This window comes from Panthera leo, chromosome B4 (genome assembly GCF_018350215.1).
Source record: "Panthera leo isolate Ple1 chromosome B4, P.leo_Ple1_pat1.1, whole genome shotgun sequence".
NCBI lineage: Eukaryota > Metazoa > Chordata > Mammalia > Carnivora > Felidae > Panthera > Panthera leo.
Window position 1 is genome coordinate 67,688,266 of NC_056685.1, and position 21,117 is coordinate 67,709,382.

Consider the following 21,117-nt stretch of genomic DNA (forward strand, 5'->3'; position numbering starts at 1 on the left):
ATTCAGTGTGCTCAGGGAACCCTGTTGGAAATCAAAACATTAAGAATGTATACAGGACTGAGTAGTGTGTAGGCAGCTAGGTGAACCAAGGAAATGCTAGAAGAAAGAGTAGAGCGTACATAATGTGCTTCTTTAAAAAAAAAAAAAAGAAAGAAAAGGAAAGCACTGCAGTGTTCAGGGCCACATTCTGAGGGTCATTCTACCAGTGGTCATGAACTGGGGCTGATCTATTACAGTCTCCTGCTCCTTTCTCTTTGAAATCAGTGAGCTGCTTTTCTAGGATGGAAAATTTGGATTCAGCTTCTGTCTGTGCCTATGAAAGAAAACGGACCTAACTTGACTGGTTCTCATCAGTTTTAACCAACTGGGATAATCAGACAGAGGCAAAAAAAAAAAAAAAAGGTTTTTATCCACTGAGGAAATACGATTGCAGTCTGAAGCTTTTGTTCTTGGAAAATCCCCGCTCAGGGTATTCAGCCTTTCTTCTTCAGCTTGCAGAATTCTCCACACTCCACTTTCCTGACAAATGCAGTTGGCACTGATACTCCCCATGTTTGAAGCTGGTTTTTAAGAAGCAGAGGTTCTGCAGACAGAAATCACAGTTTATAACATGAATCAATTTAATATCACATGAACTATAAATTTCAACTAAATTAGGGCTTCAGAGGAAAGTGAAATATGCAGAATAAAGTATATATGGAATTCACAAACCACATATAAAGGAGATTGTACAGTCTCACAGGATGTGGTCTAGGGAGAGGATTACATCAGAATGGAGACCTCTCTGTTCAAGCTAAAATGGTATCTTTGACTTTTTGGAGAGAGATTCTTGCAGCTGGGGATTGCTTTAGCGAGGGTGGTTCAAGGCAGGTTACTCTGAGAAAGTAAGAGTATTTGAGCTAAGATCAGAATGATGAGAAGCCTTCAGAAGGGTGAAGGGGTTTCAGAGCATAGAGACCAGCAGGGGCAAAGGCCCAGTGGCTGGAATGAAGGAGCTGGGCATGTGCGGTGAATTGAATGAACACCAGTGTGGCAGAAGGGTGCCGCATGAAGAGGAGAAGACACAGAAGGAGATGGGTTTTGAGAGATGGGCCGGGACCAGATCAGGTCAGGCCATGGAGGCTGTGTGAGTACACAGGGTTTTAATTCAAAAGTAACTGAAAGTTATTAGAGAAGTTTCAAGAGGAGCGATACCATGTATTCCCATGGGCTTAGACACCCTAAGCTTTTCTAGTCATTAAACCAGAAATGATAGGCAGGTGGTACCTTACATGCCAATTGCAGTTGATTAGTAGCAGCTGCTCAGAATCCTGGCCTGAGAAGGAATTCTGTGGCTAACTAGGATTCATTAGATAAGATTGACGTGACCTGATCGTGTGACCACAGCAGGGGTACTGACCCTGCATTAAATGTTCTGAAAAACGCAAAGCAATAAGGAAAGATAGAACTTAACATTTTCATTCAGAATACGTTTTTAAAACCAGTCGTTTATTCCTGAATATGTGGAAGATACAAAAAAGATTAAAGAAGAAATGGAACATTTGCTATAATCCAGTTACCCAGAGAAAACCAACACTCAAAGTGTTGAGACACTTAAGGAAGGAGGTACTGGGGCTATAGTACTCTTAAATGGTTTTTTCCCTTTGTAGGAGCTGGTGGTCCTTTGCCACCTGCACCACCCCAGCTTAATATCTTTGCTGGCGGCTGGGATTCGTCCTCGCATGTTGGTGATGGAGTTAGCCTCCAAGGGTTCACTGGACCGCTTGCTTCAGCAGGACAAAGCCAGTCTCACCAGAACCCTACAGCACAGGATTGCACTCCATGTGGCTGATGGCTTGAGGTAATTAATTAGGTCATGTGGTTTTCTACTCTGCGTGTGACAAGAGTGAGCCTCAACTTCCTCCCAGGGCTTGGAGAATAGCACTTTCCAGTAATATCATGTCCCAGTAACATTTCACAAACAACTTGAGGGAAAAACTACCATTTCCCTGAACAGATTTTGTAATTCCATAAAATAAGAGTAGGAAGACCATGCAGAACGTCATAGTTAGTTGAGTAGAATTTGGGGGGCACCTGGGTGGCTCAGTCGGTGAAGCGTCCAATTCTTGATTTTGGCTCAGGTCATATCTCATGGTTCGTGGGTTCGGGCCCCACGTCGGACTCTACGCTGACAGTGCAGAGCCTGCTTGGAATTCTTTCTCTGCCCCTCCTCCACTTGCACTTTCTTTTTCTCTCAAAATAAATAAAATTAAATTAAAAAAAAAAAAAGAATTAGGGCCCAGGAAACCTGTTCCAGAGCTCATATTCTTAAAACTGTAGTGACCTCCTTGCCCTATAAAAATACAGGTTAAATTTCAAAGTGCCAAGGAAAGTGTCAGGTATCATGGACAATTCTAATAGGGAAAGATCGGTCCATATTTCTGAAGGGGACTGGAGTTATTTTCTGTGTCCAAGGCACAGAAATCCTGCAGCCAGCTGGTACCACGACAGAGTGCCGGGGAGGCAGCACCAAAGAGCAGAAGGGCCACAGTCTTGGGAGACAGAGGGACTAGGAGAAGTCATGGCTCCACACACATACCTGTGATTTTATACCTCCGAAACTCATCTGTCAGAGTCTGTAAACTGTGACTAATACAGTGCGTGACATCTCAAGGACTTTGTGATAATTGGAGACATCCCAGATTAAAGTCTGGGTTTCCTTCTCCACCACTGTCCCCATCTCCAGTCACACACTTATTTCACCTTGAAGTCGTCCTTCCTTCTTTCCTCTCTCTCACATCCCACACCTAATCCTTCAGCAAATACTTTCAGCAGTGCCATCAAAACCTATCTTCATGAAGCTACTCCTCACAGTCTCTCTGCCGACCCGCAGTGTCTGAGCCGCTGTCATGGCTCCTTGTCTAACCAGCCCACTTGCTCTCACCTTTGCCCCGTATTCCTCTTCACATGGCAGTGGCCAGGGGGCTTTTCTATGTGGAAGTTGGCTCAAGTCTTTGTCCTGTTATCAACCCTCTCCTATCTCACTCTTCAGTCACTGTGCTCAGCCACTTGCTTCTCTGAAGTTTCTCGGATGTGCCCAGGGCTTTATACCAGCTCTTCTCTGGACCAGGAGAGCCCGCCCCCCAGATATCCTCTTGGCTCACTTCTCATTTCTTTCAGGTCTCCTCTCAGAGGGGATGTCCCTGTCCACCTTACGTCTCTCTGGCACCTGTAGCACTGATCACTGCCTGCTGTTCTTTATATTTTCATTTAAAGAGTTTGTTCATTATCTGTCTCTGCTGCTGGAAATCTAAGGGCCGTGATAGGACTTGCCATCTTGTTCACCTTCATATCCCTGGCACCTGGAATGGTGAACCCCCAGTAAATATGTGTGGGCAGTAGAGAGAGATGGAGATAGGAGAGAGGGAAGAATACAGTACCTGGCACATATAACCACACAGTGAATGCAAATTTCTTTCCCTTCCTTCCCTTCTGAAATACGGTGACTATTCCTCTCAGGCAGTGTCCAGAAATGTGAATGGAATAGATGGCAAGGAACACAAAGAAGCACTGCTCACAAACAAATAAGACCAAACCAGGAAGATACAACTTAATAGTGTATAGAGACTATGAAAGACACATAAAATAAATAGGTTTTCCTTTTTGGAAAGACTCCGGAAACTGCCGAAAATCATACAGATTATTAATGAAACAGTATTGCGGAGGTTTGGATTTGGGTTGGTATATCTGCTTTTGAACACCAGGGGGAACCATGTGTTAAATTAATCCAGATAATAGGCAACAACGTCTGGTGTATTTCAGAGCGGGATCAGTCACTTTCCTAAGTCCAGATCTTAGTTTTCCCCTAATTCTTCCACATAATTCCCAGAATGCTTATTTATAAAATGATGAATTTCTATCTTTCATTCACCACCATGTGAAAGACCTCACCTCTAAGGTAGCTTATTCTGGTTCTCTGAGACCTACTTTAACAACTCCTGCAGTTTCTGATGAAGTAAATGAAATCTCAGCATATTTTGCTTTAATTCACCTGATTTCTTCTCAGCCTAATGCCAAGACAGCTTTCTGGATCTTGTGCCACAAGAAGCTAGTAGATTTCGGTAGCTTTTAGTCTTCTACCAGCACTAAGTATATTTTTAAAAACTGAGCATTAATGTTTGTTTCCTCAGATTTCAGCATAGAACTGTAAATACAGAGGTAGAAAGAGACAATAATGTCACACTCCACTGGAGTCCCTTAAATGATGGAGCTGTTTAGAGAGATATACAAAACTTTTTTTCACATTACATATTCTATCTCTTACAGTATTGCCTACGCTCTTAGCTTTCATTCCTAATTCAGTCTTCTCCCTAGAGCTATTTATCGTAATTCTCAGTTACCTATGAAGATATGGTCACTTGTATTTTCCATAAGTTTCTTTGTTTCATTATTTACAAAATTGAGTTTATTCTCTCTGCTACTTCCTCCCGCCATGAATCTGTTCTTTCCCTTGTGTCTTCCACTTGCTGACGGCAATCCCTGCAGTCACATCTAGGCTACCCCTCTCGTCCCAAAAGTAAGTATCCATTTGGCCACCAGGTCTTTGACTATTTCATATTATCTTTTTCATTTATTTCACATTATCATTTCATTTATCTTTATGCCACTACTGCTGCCTCGGTCCAGTACCTCCAGGGAATTATCAGAATATTTATGCTAAAATAAAAATCTAATTATGCTTGAAATTCCCTGGGAGTTCCAAGTTCTTTGTGAAATACATGCAAACTACTTGGCAGAGCATCAGAACTCTGTGTGTATGCCTCTTGCCTTTCTACTGCCCTCACTCTACATTCTGATCATTCTGAGGGTCTTGACTTTTCCTGGACATCCATGTCTTTCTTTCATTTGTCATTCCTCTTTTCACACACTTGTCTGCCTAGAGAATTCGTTTTCCTATAGAATTTGCTCACATACGGTCTCCACGATGAAGCTCTGAATAGATGGTCTCTCTGGCACAAGTTTCTTGGGTTGGCTGTATGCAGGGCTTTGTGTTAGGTGCTGGAGAGGAAAAGGCAGACCTTATGTGTATTATCTTATCAAGGTTGAAAACTTGCAGTTTAGTGGGAGAGTCTGCTTTGCTAGCTTTAGCTCTCTTTTTCTCACTCTGGCTTTCCTAGCATTTGGTACCCACTGCAGTTCTGCAATCTTGTTTGATAACCTGTCTCTCCTTCTAGATTGTGACTGCTCAGGAGTGGAGATATAAGGATATAAGGGATATATAAGATATAAGGATATTATTATATCCCCTAGTGACTGGCCCTCATAGACACCCAATACAGATTTGTTATGTGAATGAATGCATCTCATTTTTTAGACTAATTCTATTTAGGATGAGATAAAGTTTACTTTCAATTATAAAGAAAGGAGTTTCTTAGCAACCTGGATGATAATCACAATTAAAGAATGACTAACTGAGTTTGAACCAGTTTATTTTAATGAAATATTTGACAATGTTCATTGTCACATAATGCATAAATTACAGCTGAATTATTTTCAGTAAGGCAAGATCTGCACTTGTTAATATATCAAAAGCTATTTTGCTAGTGTATTAGAAGCTATTAAAACTGTACTTTTTAAGATTAAATTCTATAATTGAACATTTTAACTAACCCAGTTAATCTTTCCCTCCCACAGACATTATTTCAAATTAAGTTTAAGTATTTTTTTAACCTTTGAGAAGTATTCTGAGAGAGTCTATGTTCTATAAATATTCTGAAAGAGGCATGCATTAGGAAGGATTTGGATGCTATTCAATTATGCATGACTTGGCTTTAACTTTTTTCTTCTTAATCTCCCAGCTTTTCTCTTCAACAGGGCAAGGGTAGCTAATGGCCTTTCAGTAAGCCCTTAGTAAATTTTCTCTCGAGTCCATTACTTATCGTTAAGGTCAACTTCATTAGTACGTTTATCTTATTTTTCAGCCAAAAATAGGTAGAGCGAAATGAGTAGGCCTAACGTCAAATGTCCTGACTACATCCTGGAAGAGAAAGAAACTTGCACAGTAGCTGATGCAATTAAATGATACATACACTTCAGGCCATCATGCAATGGAAAGTTTAGAGTATCGCTGCCACTCTGCTCATAATCCCTCTAGCAGTGATTCATATTAGGTAATGGAGTAAATATTTATTGATACAGTGTGAACCCAAACCAAAAGCCGCCAACAAAGAAAGGATTTAAATTTACCTCTGTTAAGTTCTGTAAAAACTTGTCCTTTCAAGGTAGGTCATAATTTGCCTGGGAGATCACGCGGAGAGCTATAGCAAATTTGACATCATGGATCAGGGAAGACTGAGCTGGTGGTGCAGGGGAATCTGAATTTTGTGAATATGTAAGGAAAGTGGTGATGGAATTACTTTACTTGTTGGAGCAGAGGAGTAGCTCTCTTGCTGTGTTGCCAGAATAGACATGACCTGGTTCAGATTAAAACTTCATTATGTTTTTTAATCTTTACCTGCAGTGTCCAACTCTAGCACTTATATTTGATTGGATCAGTCTCTGAAGGAGATGACTTTAACATCATCCGATATCACCAAGACATTGTTTTACTCGTTCCAACTCTGGGTCCAAAATGTTCTTTGTTAGGCTTAATTCATAATAGAATTGGGTTTAAAGTAAATTACATCTTTGAACAGAATATGATATGGATAGCTAGAAAAGTTTCTTATGTTGATTTGTTATTATTGAAAAAGGTGAAAATATTTTCCCCCAAATTAGGAAACATTTTAGTCAGAGAAAAATAAATATTGAAAGAGAAATGGAATAGAGAGAATTTTACAAGCTAAGATAAACTTCTATATGGTTTTAACAAAATCAGAACTAGTAAGTAAATGGGAGTTACAGCAAAATACTATCAACTCATATTTCACATATTTACATTTTAAACTAATTAAAATAGTCATATGACCTTTGAGAGAATTCAGAATTCCTTTTCAGTAATAATTAAACGTGTGAAAGACAACTCACCAAAAACTGGTACTTTGCTTGAACTGGTTGTGCCTTAAAGTTTAAATCACTCACATATCAGGATTGACCTGTGTTTTTGTTGGTTTGCTGTTTGGTTTTAAAAGCACAAGCTCATTTTGTAATATTTGGCTTGCATGTTTTCATTCCCTTCTATGATATCTCTTCGCTTTGAGGGGTCAAACTTAGCACAGAATTTTTGATGCTTTGGATAATAGAGGTACGTACATATTTAATGAAATCATGGCAAAAATTGTAATAATATAATCACATTTTAATGACTCTGCCTGTGTGTTTTCTGGCAGATACCTCCACTCAGCCATGATCATATACCGTGACTTGAAGCCCCACAATGTGCTGCTCTTTACCCTGTACCCCAATGCTGCCATCATCGCAAAGATTGCTGACTATGGGATTGCTCAGTACTGCTGTAGAATGGGGATAAAGACATCAGAGGGCACACCAGGTACGTGACAAGGTTTGCTTGGTAATTCCTTCCTCAGGATGGATAACCAGGGACTTCAGTTATAAGTTCAGGAGAATCAAGACAATGCCAGGTCTTATCACGTGGTGAACAGATATTTCTTGTGTGAATAACTGTGGCCAGTACATAGTGATTTTAATCATTGTATTCTGTAGGGGAGAAATGATCTACTGATATAATTTGCCATGGGGGAAAGTAGATAATGTTTGATGTCAAATTATATTTTTAAAAGTTGGATTTTTAAAACATTTTGATACTCCAGAGGTGGTGAAAAGGAACAGCAAAATTTCAATCTAGGTACTGTTCACATTTACCTTTAGGAGACAAACTCAATTCAGATTCCCAAACCATTTCTTGTAACTCTGAAATCCAAAGAACTTGGAAAACCCAAAGAATTTTTTTATAACTGATTTAGTGGCAAAATCTGACCCCAACTACTTTGATGCTTAATACAGTCTTTATTTCTCACACATATTCTCAGTGTGAATATGCGTATGTTTCATGGCAGAAAAGAGCACATTTGAGTACAGGGTGCTGGCCCCAATCTTAATGAGTTTATGGAATTATATGCATTATTATTAACTTTCTTAAATATGAAAAAGTATGACTTTCTGAATACTTCTGGCTCTAAGAGTTTCAGATAGGGACTTAGGGCCTAGAGTTTTCAGTTGTACTGTTTTTGATACAGGCATACTTTCTTCTTCTTTCTTTCTTTCTTTATTGGTAGATTGGTACAGGAGTTTAAACCTTTAAATCCTGCACTTCAGTTTTCTTTCTTCAAAATTTGTTAGTTGTTGATACTTCAATACCTAAAAACAGCTTCTGTCTTTGGCCCTCTATAGCAAGATGAGTCATGGTTACTATGTAAAGTGAAATGTACCTATTCTGGATGCCATTATATCTATTATCTCCAGAAATCAAAGGCATCATTTTCTTGCCTTAGATTTGAATGTTGCTTTTTAGGATCATCCACAGCCCCTATTTTTCATGCCTGTTCTAATAATCCTCTTACTTCTTCTGTTACCTGACTTTCTACCAGTGAAAATCCACTTTCTGTGTTCTTGTGTTTGCATGGGCTTAATGTTTAGACGTGTTCTTTCACATTACTTTCTACTCTGTGGAATCCTGTTCCTTTCTCAACTCCCATTCTCTTTCTTCTAGTCCCGGATTCATCAAAGTCTCAGGTTCTGTTTAGTTAGAAATAGTCATAGGACAGGTGCTCTGTACAGACATCTTGTGTTTTGGCTTTTAGTTTGAGTGGGAATAGAAGATTGAGGGGTTGACTTATGTTTGGGGGATCAGCTCCATTTTCAGAGAATTTTGTATTGTTTATTATTTGTAAATAAAGTTACAGGTGACTTTACATCATCTTGATGATTGTAGCTCAGTTAAAACAGATGCCTAAAATGGAAGATAATAGGGGATGTCTGAAAGTAGGCAAAAATACTAGTTTGTTCTTTAACCATCCCCCTTCCCTCCTACCCCCCCACTTACGTACTTAGATGAGCAGATGGCCCCAGCTTCCGATGCCTGGTTTTATTTTTGCTTCAAATATCTATCCTCCCTTTTGTTTTTCATACCTATGTATTGAAAGTAGAGTGTGCCCTCCTATAAACCTTTCAAAGTACATATGGCTGCATGTGTCACTGGGTTTAATAATAATAAAATAATATTATCTCTTGAGCACCTGCTGTGTACCAGGCTCAGTGCCAAGTACGTTAGACACATGATATCTTAGCCTCATGCCAAGGCTGAAAGTTAGCTTTTATCTTCTCATCTGTAAAATGAGGAAGCTGAGGCTCAGAGCAAGATTCTGTACTTGTAGGAAGTCACGCAGTAAGTGGTCAAGATAAGAACTCAATCTAAGTGAGAAATGAATCCAGAGCTATTTGGCTTTAAATGCTAAATCTCTCTCCTTGATTACATGCAACTCTAACACGTACTTAAAGAGGCTTAAATACTTCATCTTAGTTACTAAAAAATCAAAATAAAGCAAAATGATGGCGCCATCAGGAACAGCAGACATTGTCAAGTATAGTTTTGGAAGAAGAATCGTGGGGGATGGAATTCCATAGGCCTTACATATTCCCGCCTGGAAAATGTGGGCACAGGATGAGGGGTCTTCTCTTAGGAGATCTGTTCATTACTCTTGTGGGACATGAAAGTGGGCCAAGCCATTCACCTGGGGCCTGCAGTTTGTTCCCCCTCCAACTCCTAATCCGGTAATGGTGTTCATGGAGTAGAAATCCTATTGTGGAAACCTTGTTCACCTTCTTGGACAGTTGTTCTATATGGTCCCTGGTGACTATGACCTGGAACTCAAACCTGCCACCTCCCTCAGTGGGCTGGGCTCAGTTCAACTCTGTTCAGACTCATGGCTTCCTGGTTTTGGTCAAAATTTGCCTAAAGTTCAATATCCAACTACTTTTTCACAACAAGCCAGATACTTGTTACTGATCCTTTTAATCTGCTATATCAATGTGTCACAACATACACATGGAGAAAGATCATGACAGAAAAACCTAAAGCCTGATCCCTTCTATTCTGTCCTCTTTTCCCCCAGGCTGCTTAATACGTTGTAAGCATTTTTTTTCTTGCTATATCCCAGACCTTCTCTTTATCATTACTGAATTCATTATTGTTAGAGAACTTCCGATGGTCTCAGCCCAAAACTTGACCTCAAATTTTAAATAACAGTAACCGTCACCACTGCTAACCACCATCACCAGACTTTTCCTTCCCCAAAGCAATTATGTTTGAGCAGAAAATCATCCCCTTTCATATGATTTCAGTGATCTCCTGTCTTTTCTTTTTAATGGTTTTTTCCTCTTAATGTTGTAACTTTTAACTTGGAAGCTTCTAGAGAAACAAAAGACCATGTATTTGTTAAACTTGTGTGTGTGTGTGTGTGTGTGTGTGTGTGTGTGTGTGTGTGTTTATACTACCCTTACAGTGGTGCATTCACTCTGATGTACGCATGTGAGTGTGGGTTCATTACTGTTGTTTCAGAGAAGATGGGAATGGGAGCAGACCTTTTGTGGTATGAACAGTGTGCTGCCTTGTGCTTAGACTTTTGTGTGGGTTGATTATCTCATTTAATCCTTTTGACTGTCTGACATAGGTCCTATTACTATTCCTGGTTTACAGATAAGGAAACTGAAGCCTAGGGACCATTAGAAATGTCTACAGGGTCATACAAGAAGCAAATGCATGCCACCCAGGCACACAGCCCATGCCAGGTAGTGCCAGAGTTGGAATGCAAGTTAGAAACAATTCAGTTATTGGCAAGGACTGACACAGTGTCTGTTTACATTGTGAAAGGTAAATATGGGATGGATACTTTCAACTGTAAATAACTTGGAGAGCATCAACTTTAACTCAGTTAAATAGATATATTTATATCATATCCTGTCTTGAGTGCCAGTCAATTCTGGGTCCTGTGACAGTTGCATTGTTGACTGAGGTGGATGGCTGAATGATGGCTTCAACCGTGCCAGCATCCGTGGAAATACAGTAGTCTTTGGGCAAATAACAATGTTATTCTCTGGCTATACACTATTATCTGAGAGAGATTATGAAACATGCTCTACTCATATTTCTCTGAAAGTAAAAAAGGAAAGAAAACATGTTTCTCTGCATGATGTGATATATAGTCAGACCTAACTTATAAATTTCTTAGATGTTTGATCTATGGATCTTTACCTTATTTCCTCATTGCATTTGTTAAAATGCAGGCTTATCTGAAAAAATGTCTAAAAATTGTCTAAAAATGGTGTTTAGACAATGAATTACATTTTCCCCAATTATTTTGATACTGTAATTGTTATGATAATTCCCCAGGGAAAATTTTCTTTATTCTTTACTCATTTATTCAGGCATTTGGCAATAATTTATTGAACATTTTCCAAATACCAAACTGGTGCAACTGCTTCATAGCTGTGTGGTGCTGATCAAGGTTTACTTTTGGGGGCTCAGTTTTCACTTAAGAAAATTGTGATGAGAAAAAATAATGCCTACCTTATAGGGTTGTATTAAGGGTGAAATGAAATAATCCACACAAATAGCATACAACAGGGCTTGGCATATTGTAGTTGCTCTATGTCAGCAATTACTCTAGTAGTGAATTTGGGGGAATGTGCGTGAATAAATGTGAATTTTACCCTCCAGGAGGCACACATTTTGCCATGACAAATAGGATTACACAAACCAGTAATCATATTTTGTCAGTTTCAGTAGGCAATCAATGTATAGTGATAAGAGCACAAAGGAACAAAAAATTAACTGAGCTGTAAGTTGTCAGGACTTCCTTCAAAGAGGAGGGGATTCTGGAATTATATCTTAAAGGATAAGCGGGAAGTTTGAGAAGATAAAACAAAAAAATAATAAAAAAAGCAGGAGTAGGCATTCCAGGCAAACGGTACTAAGGTATAATATGACTTGTTTTATTCAGATAACTGCACAAGAAATTCTTATGGTCTAAGTAATAGATGGAGTATGGGGGGTTATTTAGTTAAGTGTTTTTCAATTGTGGCTGTGTACTGATGACATGTAGAGCTTAAAGAATGTATCTCCTGGGGTTGTATCATTTACAATTCTATTTTAGTAAGCATGGAGTGGAACTCTGAATCTGGCCACAGCCTAGAAGCTCCTAGAGAATTTTCAAATATATGGATCTCAGGACCTCATTGCCAGGGATTCTGATTTAAGTTCTGTGAAGTCTGGGATGGAGCCCAGATATTGATATTATTAAATATCTCTAGGTAATTCCAATGTGCATTCAAATTCAAGAGCCACTGGTCTAGAATGAGGGTCAAGAACATCTTCAGAGTTTCTAGCACACAAATATTTCTGATACACAGCCCATTATGACACTTTTCTAGCTCATGAAGGGCCTTTTAAATCATGCCAAATAATAGCATCTTTCAGTTTGGGGAAGTCATTGAAAAATATTCTTATTTGTTAGCGAAAGGTTTGCATCTCGGCATCATGCCAGCATGAATCGATGATAAAATGGGCAACTGAAATTTTGGTACTGTCTCACGGTGGGGGGAAATGTTATTTATAGAAAAACTTTTAACAAGATGATAAGTATTCGCTCTAGATTTTGAAAGTATGCACCTATGATAGAAACAAAAATTTAAGAGTAAATAAATATGAATGGAGTTTGGACTTATATCCGAATTTTTAAAAAGTAATGTCAGCCACCTTCAATTAATCTTTCTCTATGGTGCACATTCTAGGCACCATAGTGGATTCTGGAGATGCACAGATAGATATTACTTTGTGAACTATTTGGCTGTCTGGAATCTGTTAAACACTGGCTGTGAAGTCAGACTGAGTTGGAATTCTTGCTCTACCCCTTACTAGCTGAGACCAGAGAAATTACCTTTTTTCCTTGGTTAAACAATAGTAGCTAATAACAATATCTATTTTAGGGGATTGCTGTGGAAATTAAATTCATATAAAGAAATTCATAAAAAGTGTTTGGTACAATGCCTGGCACATTCTACCTGCCTTTGCTTTCCCCGACTTTCTGCTCTTTCTTCTCAACTTAGAGGGCACCAGGCTCTGATTTTGTTTCCCTTCCCTGTACTGTGGGCTGGAAACTCTCTGCAGGGCCATCAGAGGACTCATCTTGTTTGTTCGCTGTCTCTCAGGGATCACTCTCCTGTGCTCCTAGTGTCCAGTGTTTCATATATTTTGTCTGGTTATTTCATTGTTTTATGCACAATGGTAAATCTAGCCCCTCTTGTTCCATCTTAGCTAGAGGTAAAAGTGACACATGCTTAAATAAAAGACTTATTTGGACAGCCTGACTTAACAAATGCACATTTAGGATGTCAGTTAGTACTTGACATTTCTAGTCTTTGAGGGCCATTGATGCTAAACAGGGTATTCCTTCAGTGTGGTGATATGGTCCATGAGCATCAGAGGTCATTCATAATATTAGACCATAGATCATGTGGCAGTATGGTCCCTTTGTGAAGATGCAGGAGATGTTCCTATTTCTAACCTTTCTCAATGGCAGGTGATAGTAGAAGTGTTCATTTTCTTCCCAAATTAAATTCAGTGGTGAATAAATTGCATAGCTTGAAAGTTCATTCTTCCTGTTACTACTATGGTGACAAGCATAGTTAAATGTAAAGTGAAAACTTTGGAAGTACTTGCAGCTGCTGTTCCAGGGGATGCCTTGGTGATAAGGTACATGTAAAATACATGGCTTAGACTGATAATCAAACATCATGTTGACAGCTTAGGTCCTAACGCTCTCAGTCCCCCTCCTCCCAGTCATTTTGGTTTTGAGGTGAAGGACTCCATGATGAGGCATCTCAGGCCAAGTCATTTTATTTTTTTTTTAAACTTTATTTATTTATTCTGACAGAGAGTATGGGAGGGGCAGAGGGAGAGAGGGAGAGAGAGAGAGAAAATCCTAAACAGGCTCCACATTGTCAGTCTAGAGCCCTTTGCGGGGCTCAAACTCACAAACCACAAGATCACGACCTGAGCAGAAACCAAGAGTCTGACACTTAACTGACTGAGACATCTAGGCACCCCAGGCCAAGTCACTTTAAAGTAATATTTGATTTACAAAACATAAGGGCACGAGATGAAAGCAGAAAATGCTATTAAGGAGGTCAAAATACGTGTTTCTAATAAATTAGCAGACATAATTCTTACCACTCTCATAAGATAGAGATATATCTGTATCTAGATTCGATTGTGCTTAAGTTTTTAATAGCTCTATTGTAAATTCTGCTTTAGTTTTCTTTTTCTAATTAATATTTCATGGACATCTTTCTGTGTCAAACATCAGTTTTAGCAGTCACGTCGCATTTCATTGCTAGTATGCACAGTATTTACTTACTTAACCACATCTTGATGTATATTTAAATTTTTTTCTGACTTTTTGATATATTGACAGTGCTTTAATTGGCATAATTGTAAATTTAAATTGTCCATTTATGAGAAATAATTTTTTAAAGTTTATTTATTTTGAGAGAGAGAGATTACATGCAAGCTGGGGAGGGTCAGAGAGAGAGAGAGGAAGAGAGAATCCCAAGCAGGCTCTGTACCATCAGCATGGAGCCCAACATGGGGCTCTATCCCACAAACTGAGAGATCATGACCTGAGCCAAAATCAAGCGTCGGCCGTTTAACCAACTGAGCCACCCAGGTGCCCCTGTCCATTTATGAAACTAATTTTTTAAAGTTAAATTCCTAGACATGGTATTGCTGGTGTGCATATTTTGAATTTTGAAACATTAATTGCCTCCTAGAAAAGTTAGTAAATTAAAATTCCCTTCATACTCAAATTAGAGCTCTCATTTCCCATTCGGGGTTTGTTACTCCTTTTAATCTTCATAAAATTCATAATCAAAAATGAAAATGTTTTATGTTTTTGTTATGTTTAATGTTTTTATTTTTAAAGTATTTATTTGCTTATTTTTCATTTGAGGCTAATCAATCTTTATTATATAGGACCTATTTTTCCTTTCACGTTCTGTATGATTTTGTGTCTTTATTCATTCGTCGATTGTCCTTACCATTCATCAATCTGCTTTTAGTCACGTGTACTCTTTGCCTCTCTTATATTGCAGGTATTTTCAAGTGTAGGGTTTTTCCTTCAACCTTGTTTATGGCATATGCCAATGTAGGGTTTGAATCTTTGAGGTACAGAACTTTTGTTTCTTTTACCTTTTGGATTCTGATTTTCCTGATATGTTTCATCGGTGCTACACCAAGAACAGGGATGATGGGGGTGGTCTGTCCCACTGTAGGAAGTTGTTTATTACTTTTAAATTCTCTAAAGATACTGTGAATTCATCAGGTGAATTTCAAGCAGCATTTAGAAGTGCCTTATATTGTAATTGAGGTATCTCCTGAATATATAAATAAGGATTATGTTCTCCCAGTGGGAATTGTGTCAATGAAGATATTTATTTTGAAAGGAAGAAGATAAGAAGGTTAAAATCATTTCCGTGTTGAAGTCAATATTTCTTTCCATATCCTCGCAATTATCTTTCTTAGCATCCCCTGACTCACTAAGAAAAAAAATTCTAACCCTCTGTGCAGCTCTAACATCTGTGGATTGATGCCTAGAGGGCTAAAAACTGTTGCAACAGGATGTGCCTTGGATGAGAATTTAGATTAAGTGACCCTTGAGTTTTTCTGCTCTAAGGTCCCATGATTCCAAATCCTAATGCTTCTAACAGCAAATTTACCAAGAGACAAAATATAGTGAATGTTTTAATAGTCTTTGAATGGTACCTTGCTATAATAGATACCCCCAAAATGTGTTGAATGAATAATAAATAATTGGATGAGATTTATTTTAACCTCTAAAATCCCTTTCACATTCTAGAAAGGTAAGCATAAATATCCTTAATGAACTAGCTAATGTGTGAGCAGCTCATTTAAGTACTCTTGAATTTACCATTCATTATCTTTGTGGCCTTAGGAAAACGCATAACATTTTTATGTTATTTGTAAAATGGAAAGTCCTCATCTGCCCACCACAGGTGATTTTTCTGCATAGCTAATGAAATACTTAGGAAATTATCTGTAAGGTGCTATAGGAATATGAATTGGGTATTCATATTTTACATTATGCTTACATGATGTCACAGGTATAGTTTATTAGGGATCTTTTTAAGAACTGTCTTAATTACTTACACAATTCTTGAGTTTAGGGTATGAGTATGAAATTATGGCTATGTAGGAAAATGTCCTTATTCTAAGAAAATACATATTATATCTATCAATTGGTCGATTGACAGATTGATCGATATATATATTATATATATGGAAAAATGGTGAGTGTATGTGTGTAGAAAGAGAGAGCATGAACAAGCGTGGCAACATGTTACCTGGAGAATGTTAACGATTAGTGCAATAGGGATTATCAAACTCAAAGATGACATCCCATCTTTCTGATTCTTTATGTCCTTCCTGCCTGGTGAAGGACTGCTGGGCCTCTCATCTTTTGATGGTGAACTCTCTGTCCAACAGAACTCTTTCCAAATTCAGTCATTTCGTTCTTGAAGGCTGTGAATTCATTATTTCCCTGGCTACATATTTAAACTACAGTAACAATCCTGTATGTTCATTATAGAAAATTTAGAAGTATAAAAAATTAAAAAAGGGTAAATAAAAGCTACCCATAATTTTAGCACATGGATAATAATCATTATTACATTCAGATATATTGGCAAACTGTTTATTTTGAAAATGTTTAAGTCTACAGAAAAGCTGAAAGTATAGTACAATATACACCTATATGCCCTTGACATGGATTATTAACTGTATGCCACACTGTTCTTTCTCTCACTTTATTTGTATATGAATTTGAGACACGAAATTAAATTGCAGACATCATGCTGCCATGCCTAAAAATACTGACATGTATTTCCTTAGAGTAAGGATGTTTGTTTCCATAATCACAATACCATTATCATATCTAAGAAAATGAACTCAGCTGTTTTTTTTTCACATATTTGATAAATTTCTGTCCTCTAGGATTTATGTCCTACGTGTCATCTTAAAAATGATTTTTAAGTTAATGCATAGTGCACATTTAACCAATTTCCTTAAATAGTTGGATTTCATTAATTGTTGATATTTTTACTATTATGAATCATGTTAAAATTACTCTTTTTTTTTTGAAGAATTTAAAAGCAATTTATTTCTATTGTGAAATGAAAGGTTTTATTTACCTCTAAAAGAGTTTCAGTAATGAACCAGCACCTGAGAGAGAGGGCTTTTATTTGTTTTTTAGTCATGGTTTAATTTTTATTTTTCCATTGGGTAGGAAGAGCTGAATCACAAGCCCTGGAAATAATGAGGGCATTGGACTTTAGTCAGGTTAAAGTGACTTGGAGTGAAGTCTAGAAATCTTGTCCCTCCTGACCCCTCCTTTGTCCCTCCTGACCCCTCCTTTGTTTGCAACACTTTCCTGGGAATAGTTATTTTTAGGAATGAGAAAAATGATATAGGTTTTTTCCCCCTTATTAGACTTACTTTAATTATGAAGCATGATTTAATAATCATTATTGGATGTTTATCCTTATTATTTTTCAAGATCAATCTTGAGGTGAAATGTAGCACATGGCTGTTAACTGGCTACATGTCTCCTTATAAGAGGACATAGCCTGGTATACAGCTCATCTCCTTGACTCTTCATCAGCATATATGCCTAAGAATATTCCTTCTTGGGTGTATGGGCTCTAGTGTTGGGCATATATATATATTTTTAATATGAAGTTTATTGTCAGATTGGTTTCCATACAACACCCAGTGCTCATCCCAACAGGATGGGCATATTTATTAATATATCTGCTTCCTTTCAGGGTTTCGTGCACCTGAAGTTGCAAGAGGAAATGTTATTTATAACCAGCAGGCTGATGTTTATTCATTTGGCTTACTACTCTATGACATCTTGACAACTGGAGGTAGAATAGCAGAGGGTTTGAAGTTTCCAAATGAGTTTGATGAACTGGCAATACAAGGGAAATTACCCGGTAAGTGTTATTTTATGTGCAATAAAGATTATTATTTTTAATATCAGCAGTTTTCTTTCCAAGTTATTTAATTGTGGTTGTAGACTTAATTCATTTCACAACTGATGATTTTTTGTTTAGCGCATGAATATTCTTAATTCCTGTGACACAATAAAAATCACATGAGAAAGATAGCAGTTTCAAGCTTTTTAAAAATATCCCAAATTCATATTAATGTATTTGGTATTAAATTTAGAAGAATATTCAGAAAAGGAAATTGCTGTTGGAGCTCCATGCTTAGTGATTTCTGTTCTTATAAAGAGTTACTATGTGCTCATTAGCCTGGAGTGTTTTCATGTTCTTGGAGGGAGATAATTTATATGCAGCAATGGAAGGTTGAATTATTTATAATAATAATTTTTAGTAGTAAATATTAATAAGAATTAGTAAATGTTTAGTGAGATCAGATCTCATTTTGAATGGTTGTCTCATGTTTTTAAGAAATTCTAGGATGTTGTCATTCATTCCTTAACTATTACTTCAGTTCCCCTTACAAAATACTCTTTTAAATGTATGTAGCTGTTTTTCATATTTTCTGCTTTTTCTTTCACTTAAGGAATATTTTTGAGTGTATGCTATGTTCCAGGTACAGAGAATATAGCTTTAACTACCTTCTTTTGGGGGACCTTTAAAGATGCCCACTAAAAGAAAATTTATTATTATTCGGATAAACTTTCAACACAATCTAGATCATCACCCTTATTTTACCAGTTATCTTTCCAGTGACAATTCCCAGGTCTGTGGTTTATACCAACCAGAAGAACAGCATACCTCTTATAAAAAAGAAATGTGCACAAACTGACTATAGGTATATGAGGATTAAATGCTTGCCAAATTTAAGTATTAAAATTAAAAGTAATTCCACAGAAGTCTAATTATTATATGCACAAAATTTTTTTCACAGTATTTGTGAAATGCAGGTGTGGAATGAAAATCTGTTATTCAATTGGTATTTGTGTCTTTTTTTATATAATAAAAAACCAGGAAGTCTTTTTTGATGTCTCTAGTAGAGATTAGGCTAGAAAAATTATCTTTAAGTTTGTGATATAAATAGATCCATAATACATATAGAATTATGGAGATCAGAGTATTTCTCTGCATGGTCTGGGCCTCTCATACACAATGAAAGGAAATGAAATTGTTGTTCTGATTTGTTTAATGTTCTAGCATGATATGGTTTTGAATGTTTTAGATCCAGTTAAAGAATATGGTTGTGCCCCGTGGCCTATGGTGGAGAAGTTAATTAAAAAGTGTTTGAAAGAAAATCCTCAAGAAAGGCCTACTTCTGCCCAGGTATGATTATAGTCAAAATATATCAATATTTTATACAGAACATCAATATATGTATACACATATATAACCTTCACATATATATTCAGATATATAAGTAAACATACACATACAGTTTAAAACAGTCATAATGCAAAACTCCTATATTCCCCACCACCCATGGCACAAAATAAAGAGCATTGCTAACACCCTGGAAGCCCCCACATGCTTCTTCCTGATTGTATCACTCTCCTTTCCCTAGAGATGTAGTCACTTTCTAACTTTGGAGATAATTCCTGCTTTTCTTTTCCTTATGTTTGCTATCCAGTTTAGTTTCCTGCATTCATCTTCTAGTTAAAATGGAATTGTAATCATGTCATGTACGAAGATATTTTCAGTTGCTCTTCTAACCTTATTTTGTAAGCTTTATGGAGGTTGTTAAACATAGCCATTGATTATTTACAGTGCTGTTCCATTGCACTGTTTGAATGATCAACAGTATATGTACCCATGGTCATATCTATGGGTATTGGTATTGTTTCCAGTTTTTTGTTATTATGAACAGTACTGCTATGACTATGGTTGTACTTTTCTAGTGCAGAATGTATGAGAGTTGCTTTGTGGTATATACCTGAGTTGAATTGCAGAATCATAGAATATATGAATATCCGTATTATTTTCTGAAGAAGCCGTACCAGCTTAACACTTCTATTACCTGGATGTGAGTGTGGCCATTTCTCTATATATTCTCCCTAAATTTTAGTGCTATCTGGGTTCTTAATTTTTTCAAATATACTGTCTTATGTATTGATTTACATTTTCCTAAATACTACTAAGGATGACCATGTCTTTATATGTTCATTGGTTATATATGTATTTACCCTTATGGGAAATACCTGTTCATTATTTTGCCGATTTTTCTGTGGGATTATTTGCATAGAAATAAAATGAGTAAAAGAAAAAAAAAAGAAATACTAATCCCTCGTTGGTTATATATACTGCAAATTTCTTTTCTGAATTTGTAGTTTGTCTTTTTATTTCCTGTAGGGTGCCTCTTGATGAATAGAATTTCTTAATTTTAATACAGATAAATTTAACAACCCTTTTAATGGTTATTACCATTATGAGGTCCTGTTTTAAGACTTCCTCATCTCTCCTAGAGTCACACAAATATTTATCTATGGCTTCTTCAAAGTGGTTAAAAGTTTTGCTTTTGGGGGCGCCTGGGTGATTCAGTCAGTTAAGCATCCCAACTCTTGATTTTGGCTCAGGTCATGATCCTAGTGTTGTGGGACTGAGCCCTATGTCAGGCTCTGTGCTGAATATGGTGCCTGCTTAGGATTCTCTGTCTCTCCCTCTGCTCCTCTCCCCTGCTCATGTGCTGTTTTTCTGAAAAGAAAAAAAAAAAAAACTGTTTTGCTTTTGGCATTTAAGTTCTTAACCCATTAGGAATTGAAATTTTTATCTGGATCCAGTTTTTTTCCATATGGATAACTAAATTTTCCAGCTTTATTTATTAAATAGTTTCTTCCTTTTTTTTCTGTTGATCGTTTCCCCTAGTTTTACTCTTTAATTTGTCAGATACTCACACATCCACACAGATGTTCTCTTCCATTGGTCAACTTATATGTTCTTCCTCTAATACTATCCTGTGTTAATTCCTGTCACTTTATAAATCTCGTTTCTCTACTTATTTTTCTTCTCTAGGAATGCTTTAGCTTTCTTGGATTTAGTTTTTCTATATAAATTTTAAAATCACTTTGTCAACTTTTATGAAAAAACCTATTGTGACTTGGATTGGCCTTG

The 21,117-nt window shown here is 37.1% G+C and overlaps 1 protein-coding gene across 1 annotated transcript in view; it reads left to right on the top strand.

Annotated features, from left to right (window-relative positions):
• The window catches only part of LRRK2 (leucine rich repeat kinase 2), a 135,809-nt gene that overhangs the window by 98,140 nt on the left and 16,552 nt on the right, over positions 1-21,117 (top strand). The window contains exons 40-43 of the mRNA XM_042946262.1: positions 1,650-1,840; positions 7,308-7,468; positions 17,833-18,003; positions 19,235-19,335. Coding sequence (XP_042802196.1) covers positions 1,650-1,840; positions 7,308-7,468; positions 17,833-18,003; positions 19,235-19,335 — 624 coding nt within the window. The remainder of the gene's footprint in view (positions 1-1,649; positions 1,841-7,307; positions 7,469-17,832; positions 18,004-19,234; positions 19,336-21,117) is intronic.